This window comes from Colobus angolensis, unplaced genomic scaffold (assembly GCF_000951035.1).
Source record: "Colobus angolensis palliatus isolate OR3802 unplaced genomic scaffold, Cang.pa_1.0 Scaffold293, whole genome shotgun sequence".
NCBI lineage: Eukaryota > Metazoa > Chordata > Mammalia > Primates > Cercopithecidae > Colobus > Colobus angolensis.
Genome location: NW_012116188.1, coordinates 2,481,792 through 2,491,230, shown reverse-complemented (window position 1 = coordinate 2,491,230; position 9,439 = coordinate 2,481,792). Strand labels below are relative to the sequence as shown.

The 9,439-nt window shown below is 45.9% G+C and overlaps 1 protein-coding gene and 1 pseudogene across 2 annotated transcripts in view; one reads left to right on the top strand and one right to left on the bottom strand.

Moving 5' to 3' along the window:
* LOC105516886 overlaps window positions 1–2,974 on the bottom strand; it is a 7,165-nt pseudogene extending 4,191 nt beyond the window's left edge. The window contains exons 1-3 of the transcript XR_001002570.1: window positions 2,514–2,974; window positions 1,671–2,351; window positions 983–1,499 (exon numbers count right to left, since the gene is read on the bottom strand). The product of XR_001002570.1 is annotated as a leucine-rich repeat-containing protein 37A-like (transcript). The remainder of the gene's footprint in view (window positions 1–982; window positions 1,500–1,670; window positions 2,352–2,513) is intronic.
* A 534-nt stretch (window positions 2,975–3,508) lies between these two features.
* LOC105516895 overlaps window positions 3,509–9,439 on the top strand; it is a 68,646-nt gene continuing 62,715 nt past the window's right edge. The window contains 1 exon segment of the mRNA XM_011949242.1: window positions 3,509–4,029. Within this exon segment, the coding sequence (XP_011804632.1) occupies window positions 3,509–4,029 (521 nt within the window).

Sequence of the window (9,439 nt, the reverse complement as noted above, 5' to 3'; positions counted from 1 at the left end):
TTCATGTCTTATATAAATTCTTTTGGATAATAGTGAAAAAGAAAAATTCCCAACTCATTTAGTAACACTAATATAGCTGGTTCTAAAACTGCATAAATACAGTAGATGATTACTTTATACCAGTCTCACATATAAATGTAGATACAAAAATATATATATTGTTTCAAAGTGAATCCAGCAATGTAGAAGCACCATGTATCAATACCAAGTGCCATATCTCTTAAGAATGCAAGATGGCATTTTTTTCCAAGATGGCAGATTACAGGCTTTTAGCATGCCTTGGCCATTTCGAAATAGCAAGATAGTATATCAGGATCAACTCCGTAAGCTTTAATTCAAGAAAGAAAACGACAACTCCCTGGAATTATGAAGGACACTCCAGATCCTTGGGAGGACAATGCAGGCAAACAGGTCTTGTGACAACATTCGACTGACAAAAGTGAATTAAGCCTCAGTATGTGAGAGGCAGACAGCATCCCTCTTTCCACTGGGGATACAAGCAACCCGGACCCAGGAAGAGTGTCCGGAGCCACGAGGCCCGGAATTAGCCGACCTCTGTTGCCTGATCTCCGCAAAAGCGGAGACAAGATGGCACATTTCCGGGTTCTTTATTATAAATTGTTCCCGCGCGCGCCTAAAGCTTTTCCCGCGCGCTCCTAAACTTTTCCCGCACGCGCGCATTTTCGCGCCCAGGAAGATATGCAGCCTAGGGCGCAGGCGCGATCCCGTGCCCGGGAAAATTACAAACCCACGGCGCATGCGCAATTGTAATTTGAGAAAAGCCGGCCACCCGTCACCGCCCTGGCCCCACCTCTTCCCCTGCCAGCCTATATAAGTCATGACCCTGCATTCAATAAACGAGACTTGATCAGGCTATTTGTCTTGTCTCCATTTCTCGTGTTTTCTTGTCTCCTCCATTCCCACTCCCCCTTCCAGGGTCCGTTCCACTGTCCTGCAGTTCAGGACATTGTGGATTCTGTAGTGATGGTAAGCCCCAGGTCCAAAGGTTGAACTGTGGCTTGAGTCAGGTTTGAATGCTCTGGAGGTTGGGCTACAACTACATTAGGGAGCTCTGGAGTCTGAGCTGGACCCTCCTCAGCGGTCTGTGAATGCTCAGCTGCAGCCTCCTGCTGGGTTGGAGAGGGATTCTCATTATTAATAGGTTCCGGAAATTGAACTGAAGTCTCTTGTTGAATTGCTAAAGGTAAAGCCTCTTCCAATGACTCTGGAGGCAGAGGTGGGCCCCCATGCTGGATAGCAGGAGGTTCTACATCATTACCTGGCCCTGAGAGCTGAGCTGTAGCCTCCTGGTGGACTGCAGAAGTTCCCACCTCTGCACTAGGCTCTGTTCCTGTGGTGAGCTGCATGTCTGGAGGCTTAACAGAGACATTGGGCAAATCTGAATGCTGAGTCTGATGGTGACCTGGAGTTGAAACTGTGACTTCATGATGTTCTGGAGGCTGAGCTGGGGCCTCCTGCTGGGTCTGAGAAGATTCAACCTACCCAGAAGACTCAGAAGGCTGACCTGGCTGCTCCTGCTCACTGGGGGAAAGTTCAGGCTCTATTGGAGGACCTGGAGGCTCAGTTGGGGCTTCCTCTTGGTTTGCAGAAGGTTCCATCTCTTCTGGAGGCTAAGCTGAGGTCTCCTGCTGGGTCTGAGATGATTCAACCTCCTCAGAAGACTCAGAAGGCTGAGCTGGCTGCTCCTGCTCAATGATGGAAAGTTCATGCTCCATAGGAGGACCTGGAGGCTCAGTTGGGGGCCTCCTGTTGGGTTGCAGAATGTTCCACCTCCTCTGGAAACTGAATTGGGGCCTCCTGCTGGGCTTGGGAAGATTCTGTCTCATTGGTAGGCTCTGAAGTTATGGTAACCTCCACATCTGCAGGTTTAACTGTAATGTTGGACAAGTTATAATGAGCTTGATCCTCACCTGGCGGTTGAACTGTCACCTCATGATTCGGTAGAGTTTGAGCTTGACTCTCCATAGAGTATTCTGGAGGCCGAGCTGGGGCCCCCTGCTGGGTTGAAGAAGGTTCTTCCTCCTCAGGGAGCTATGGAAGCTGCGCTGGGGCTTCTTGCTGGAGTGAAGAGGACTGGATGTCTTCAAGGGTCTCTGGATTTTGAGTTTCAGGCTCTAGATGGAATTGAGAAAGTCCAACTTGCTCAGGGAGCCCTGGAGGCTCATCCAAGTTAACCCGGAGTTCTGGAGGCAGCTGCCGGGATACAGTGTGTCTATACTCAAATATTCAGCCTGCAAAGTCTGTTTCTGATGCTGAGATTTGGATAATTGGTGTGGAATTCCAACAATCTTAGCAAGGCTCCAACGCTGAGCTAAATCTTTCTTCAGGTTCTTGGGCAAAATAATAAATTTGGTTGGTTTTGAAACCTTACTGTCTAGTGGAACAAGTATTTCATCTGCCTGATGACCTGCACCCCAATCTAGATCTGCAGTTTGAAACTTACTTTTGAGGCGAGGAGGGTGAACTAGGGTCTGGTTCTGATCCCCATTCACCATTGGAACCACCTCTGGGAGCCTTTCTTGCGGAGTCAACTTGTCATTTAAATCCTGGTGTGCAGCCAAGAACTGCTCTGACCCCAGGGGCAGCTCTCCAGCTGAATCCGTGTCCAGGTATGGAACCAAATTTTCAGTCGATTCCTGGGGTGGGGCTGACATCTGCGAGGAAGCAGAGGGCACCAGGTAATCAAAGTCCCTGGGGTCTGCCGGGGGAGTAGGCGCGTGGGGAGATTCCCATGGGAGATGGGAGGAGCGGGAAGACCAGGGCTCAGGCGGCTGCGGGGGTGGCGGGGAGGAGGGGCGGTTAGAGATCAGCTGGAGCGGGTCCTTGACCCACTCCAGAGGCTGAACCTCCTTGACTAGTAGCCACAATAGTTGCCACGTGAGGAGGGGCCATGGGCCTCAGAAACGCAGCCGGGCATGACACATGCTGGCGCCGCACACTGAGCCGCAGCCATTCTGGCAGCCCCAAGACCCTAGTGCCCCTTATAAGCGTGCGCCCCGCCCTGTCTTTATGACACCTTTATTTATTCCACCTTTATTAGGCTCGGGTCTAGATCTGCTCCATGTCACCATAGCAATCTGATGTCACAATCGCGCCCAAGCACCCCTTCCCACCCCTCCTCGCCAGAATACCCCTCCCCTCCCTTTCGTGAGGGAGGATTTGGGCCGCAGACCCGGGTGGTCCCAGGACTCCAGCGGCCTGCTGTGGTGGGGTAGGGTTGGGTGGGGGCAAGGCAGAGCTTCCCAAGGAATTCACGGGACCTCTCCTGGGGATATTCAAAAGTGCTAGTCCAGTTCTGGCAGCCTGAACTCTTCCTCCTTCAAGGTAAAATCCGAGAGTACTCCTCCTTCCAGGGAGAGCAACTGACCTGTAATCCCAGCTACTCAGGAGGCTGAAGCAGGAGAATCTCTTGAACCTGAGAGGCAGAGGCTGCAGTGAGCCGAGATCGCAACACTGCATTCCAGCCTGGAGTGCTGCTGTAGGTACTATGGCTCCTGAAGCTGCTTTCCGTGCAGCAACTGGCGTCCTCGTCCTCGTCTTCCAACTCCTCCGGGTAATCGGAGTCATCGTCGTCGTCCTCCCTCTCATCCTCCTAGTTGTCCTCACACTCCTGGGTCTCCTGGGCGTCACCGTCCTGCCTCCTCTTCGCTCTCGAGGTCATGGTGTACCACTTTGTCGACAGCCCTCCGCGCCAGGCGGCTGTCCCTGCCTCGTGTCCCTGCCTCGTCGCCCGGCCCCCCGCCGGCCCGGGAGGCTGGGGCTGGGAGTGCTGGCGGCGGCGGCTTCCTCTGGCTACTGCTGCCCACCCTGGGCGAGCTCAGCCGCGTCTTGGGCGCCACCTCAGCCTGGCGGCGGCCCACCTGCCCCGGCTGCTACCGCGTTACCGCGAGCGGAGCCCCGGATGGGTTCGGATGCTGGCGACGGCTGCGGCGGCTGCGGGGCCAGGGCGGAGCGCTCCGCAGCGGGAGCCGCGGGCTACCTGGTTGGCCAGGCCCTCCGGCTCCTCAGGTTGAAGCCGAGATGGGGGGAGAAGGGAAAGCGGGCGGGAAGGGGCGGGCGCAGTGGGGGCGGCAGGCCGGGGTAGGGAGGCCCGAGGGGCCGGGCGGGTGGAGGGAGAAGGCTCAATCCGAATCGCTGGGGCCCTACTCTGGATCACCTTCAGCCACCATCTTGTTTCTTCCTGCTCAATATACTAATGATTCTTAAATCCCTGTAGGTTTCAAGAAAAAAATCTATCTATATATAGTCTTAATTTGACCGGGCCCGGTGGCTCACGCCTGTAATCCCAGTACTTTGGGAGGCCGAGGCGAGTGGATCACGAGGTGAAGAGATCAAGACCATCCTGGCCAACAAGGTGAAACCCCGTCTCTACTAAAAATACAAAAATTAGCCGGGTATGGTTGTGGGCACCAGCAGTCCCAGCTACTCCAGAGGCTGAGGCAGAAGGATCACTTGAACCTGGGAGGCGGAGGTTGTAGTTGAGGCACTGCACTCCAGCCTGGCTGGGGAGCGAGACTCTGTCTAAAAAAAAAAAAAAAGAAAAAGAAAAAAGAAGCAGTTGGACTCATGATGGAGCCCTGGGGAAACATTCTTAAGATGCAAGGGCGGCACTATGCCAAAGGAGACATTCTGAAAGCAGAAGGCATCATCTTTTATACATATTCAGTCACAGATCTTTATATAGTAGTTCTTCCTCCATAGGAAGAATCTACAGGAAAATAAGAGGTAGCAACACTAGTGTCCCCAGTTACAAATGCGCCCAATAATCTTCTAAGGTTTTCTGAGATTCTCATCCCTGCAGCTCTGGCATCTGGAAGGCAGGCAAGTCCTGCTCTCTAAAAAAGATTATCTGTGGGGGGGCTTTAGATTCCTTGGGTCCAGTAACCAAAAGACAAGAAATACATCACCAATGGGGCAGGATTAATATACCCTGATCAGCAGGAGGAGGTGAGGCTGCTTTTCCACCGAAGCAGCAGAGATAATCTCTCTTTCTCTCTCACTCACATACACACACACACACACACACACACACAGACACACACACACACACTCCCCACCCCCATACTCTCTCTCTTTTGTTATTAATTTCCTACTGCAGTGCAGTGGCAGGATTTTGGCTCCTGGCAACCTCTGCCTCCTGGGTTCAAGCGTTTCTCCTGCCTCAGCCTCCCCAGTAGCTGGGACTACAGGCACATGCCACCACACCGGGCTAATTTTTGTATATTCAGTAGAGACGGGGTTTCACCATGTTGGCCAGGATGGTCTCAATCTCTTGAGCTTGTGATCTGCCAGCCTTGGCCTCCCAAAGTGCTGGGATTACAGACATGAGCCACCAAGCCCACCCTGTCTTCCTTAATTCTATTGTGTGTTGAGAAGTTTGTTAACTTTTCCAAACAGTAGATTATTTACTTATAGGTTAGATGTATCTTCTTATAGTAATTTCACTTGGAGGATAAATTTTATTTTATTTTATTTATTTTTATTATACTTTAAGTTCTGGGATACATGTGCAGAACGTGCAGGTTTGTTACATAGGTATACACGTGCCATGGTGGTTTGGTGCACCCATCAACCCATCATCTACATTAGGTATTTCTCCTAATGTTATCCCTTCTGTACTCTCCCACCCCCAGACAGGCCCCAGTATGTGGTGTTCCACTTCGTGTCCGTGTGTTCTCATTGTTCAACTCCCACTTAGGAGTGATGTATCTCAAAATAATAAAAGCTATTTATGACCAACCCACAGCCAATATCATACTGAATGGGCAAAAGCTGGGAGCATTCCATTTGAAAACTGACACAAGACAAGGATGCCCTCTCTCACCACGCCTATTCAACATAGTATTGGAAGTTCTGGCCAAGGCAATCAGGCAAGAGAAAGAAATAAAGGGTATTCAAATAGGAAGAGAGGAAGTCAAATCGTCTCTGTTTGCAGATGACATAATTGTATATTTAGAAAACCCCATCGTCTCAGCCCAAAATCTCCTTAAGCTGATAAGCAACTTCAGCAAAGTCTTAGGATACAAAATCAGTGTGCAAAAAAATCTCAAGCATTCTTATACACCAAAAATAGCAATCCAAATCATGAGTGAACTCCCATTCACAATTGCTACAAAGAGAATAAAATACCTAGGAATACAACTTATAAGGGATGTGAAAGACCTCTTCAAGGAGAACTACAAACCACTGCTCAAGGAAGTAAGAGAGGACACAAACAATGCTCATGAATAGGAAGAATCAATATCGTGAAAATGGCCATACTGCCCAAAGTAATTTATAGATTCAGTGCTATCCCCATCAAGCTACCATTGACTTTCTTCACAGAATTAGAAAAAACTACTTTAAATTTCTGACGGAACCAAGAAGGAGCCAGTATAGCTAAGACAATCTTGAGCAGAAAGAACAAAGCTGGAGGCATTACACTACCTAACTTCAAACTATGCTACAAGAAGGATAAATTTTAAAAATGTGAAGCACAACAATTTTTTGTTGACCTTTAAAAAAGAAGTATATTTTTAATTTGGAAGGTACAGTGTTAGATATTTTTACTAAAATAATTATTTGCACACTGTCTCATCTAATTACTCTGTTAGTTCCTATGAACCTGATTATAAACCAGCAATATTTCTTTTGGCATATTTATAAATTTTTATTTTTATATTTGAATAAATGTATTTAATTTAAAAATTGTATATTTTTAAATTATAGACTCTACATTTACTCAATTTCTTCTCTCTTCTAATTGATAAACCGATTTCTGATTAGCATTTCTCTAGTTTATAGATCTACAATCACAGCTGTTTCCTATACTAATATAATCTTTTCTGCATATATACTGAGGGTGTCTTATTTACAATATAACATTGTAACAAAAATTTTAACAACCTAACAGTTATTGTTTTGTAATTATGGAGTATAGTTTCTATTATTTTTCATTTTTTATTGTTGAAGATGCTTATTCTGTCTTTCATAATTTACAATACTTTCATTTTTTTTTTTTTGGAGACAGAGTTTTTATGCTGTTGCCCAGGCTATATACCTATTAGCATAAGCCACTTTCTCACTGGTTGCAAGCCTAAGCTTCTCTGCAGGTAGAGGCTCCTTTAGGCAAAACTATTCAATTCCTAACAACTTTTGCACTTTCAAAAAGAGAAGAAAAGAACCCAAAACAGTCCAGGCGCTGTGGCTCACACCTGTAATCCCAGCACTTTGGGAGGCCTAGGTGGGCAGATCACTTGAGGTCAGGATTTCCAGACTAGCCTCACTAATATGGTGAAACTCCGTCTCTACTAAAAGTACAAAAATTAGCTGGGCATGGTGGTGCATGCTAGTAATCCCAGCTACTCAGGAAGCTGAGGCGGGAGAATGTCTTGAATGCGGGAGGATCTCTTGAACCCTGGAGGCAAAGGTTGCAGTGAGCTGGGTGGCAGAGGTTGCAGTGAGCGGAGATAGCGCCACTGTACTCCAGCCTAGGTACAGAGCCAGACTCCATTCTCCAACCTCCAAAAAAACGAAAATAAAGCACAAATATCTATGCCTCATATCCCTACATGTTTGCAGGAAGGTTCTGCTTTGAACTGTATCCGTATAATGACAGGTGATATCCTGACATTCCACATTTGCCTCTTTGGCATCCAGAAAAGAATCCAGTTTTAATTCTGAAATATCCCATCATCCTAAATGTTCCAGCACTGGTCCCTAAGCACCGTGTCCCCCACACCAAGATAGTGCTTTCTTCCCTACCCACCCCCGCCTCAGTATTCCCACTCCCTTATCCCTCACTGGTTTTCCAGTTGGGACTCTTGCTGGTAGGGTGTCTAGAAGTGGGGTCAAAACCATCTTAATGGACAAAAGTAAAAGCCAATTTAAAAAGAGCTACTTGGGGAGCTCAGGTGGGAGGACTGCTTGAGCCTAGGAGATGGAGGCTGCAGTGAGCCATGATCGTGCCACTGCACCCAGCCTAGGCAACAGTGGGGAACCCCTGTTGCAAAAGAAAAAAAAGAAAATGAAGAAACTACATATTAACATCTAACTATTGTGACCAGAGCAGAACTTGAAAGTAATTCAGAGCTTTGTAAATGTTTATTTTTAGAGAAAGGAAAAGAAATCAGGTTGTTCAAATACAGATAATTGAAAAAAATAATAAAAATAAAACAAAGGTCAAAAGAAAAGTTGAAAAGTAAATGAGTTGACTCTTTTAAAGCAATAATAAATTAAACAAGCAAAAATCAATACAAATTAAAGTTGGAAATTACAAAGGCAGGATACAGTAATAAATATTTATTAAACAAAAAAGGTGTTAAAAAATTAAAATGAAATACTATGCACAATTGTTTAGCAATATACTATATGTGAAGGTGTATTTAAATAAATTGGCATTTTCCACACAAATTAAAAGTTCATAAACAAGAAAAGTTTTAACTGACCAATAACTCAGGAAAAATTGAGATTCTTTTAGTCAATTCAATTCCCAAAATACATTACTCAATACATCCATTTTTTTTTCAAACTTTGAAGTAGTAATTAATGCCCGTGCTTCACACATTTTTCTGGAACATATAAAAAAATCTCAATTTAAAAAAAATGTAAATTTTATCCTAACCCCAAACCAGATTAAGATTACATAAAAGTCAAAGTCTTTATTTATAATACTGATACTATGAAAATACCTTAGAAATATGAATAGTGTAATATTCATTGAAAAACAATTCAAAATTGTGGAAACACTGAATACAGTTGTGACAGTACAAATGTGCATAGGCAAATACAAAAAAATGACAAATACATAAATTTTAATGAGACAGAGTAATTGCTAACTGATCGTCTTTTATTTAAAAAAAATTTTTTTTTTTTTTTGAGACGGAGTCTTGCTCTTTTGCCCTGGCTGGAGTGCAGTGGCGTGATCTCGGCTCACTGCAAGCTCTGCCTCCTGAATTCACGCCATTCTCCTGCCTCATCCTCCTGAGTAGCTGGGACTACAGGTGCCCGCCACCACCCCCCGCTAATTTTTTGTATTTTTAGTAGAGATGGGGTTTCACCGTGTTAGCCAGGATGGTCTCGATCTCCTAACCTCGTGATCTGCCTGCTTCGGCTGAAAACAGGCAAAAATATTCTTCTTATAAAATGTTTAACATTGTCTAGTAAAAATATAGGTTAGATGCCTATGCAATTTGCACAGTGTGGTGAGTCTTCTGAAAATGCATGCTGTTTTCAAAAGTGACAAAAAAATGAAGCCAGAATGAATAGCATACCTGTATAGTTGATTCTTTTCAAAGTTAAATATCTCGGTGGCTTATTTTTATTAAAGCATTCCAGGCCGGGCACGGTGGCTCAAGCCTATAATCCCAGCACTTTGGGAGGCCGAGACGGGCAGATCACGAGGTCAGGAGATCGAGACCATCCTGGCTAACACGGTGAA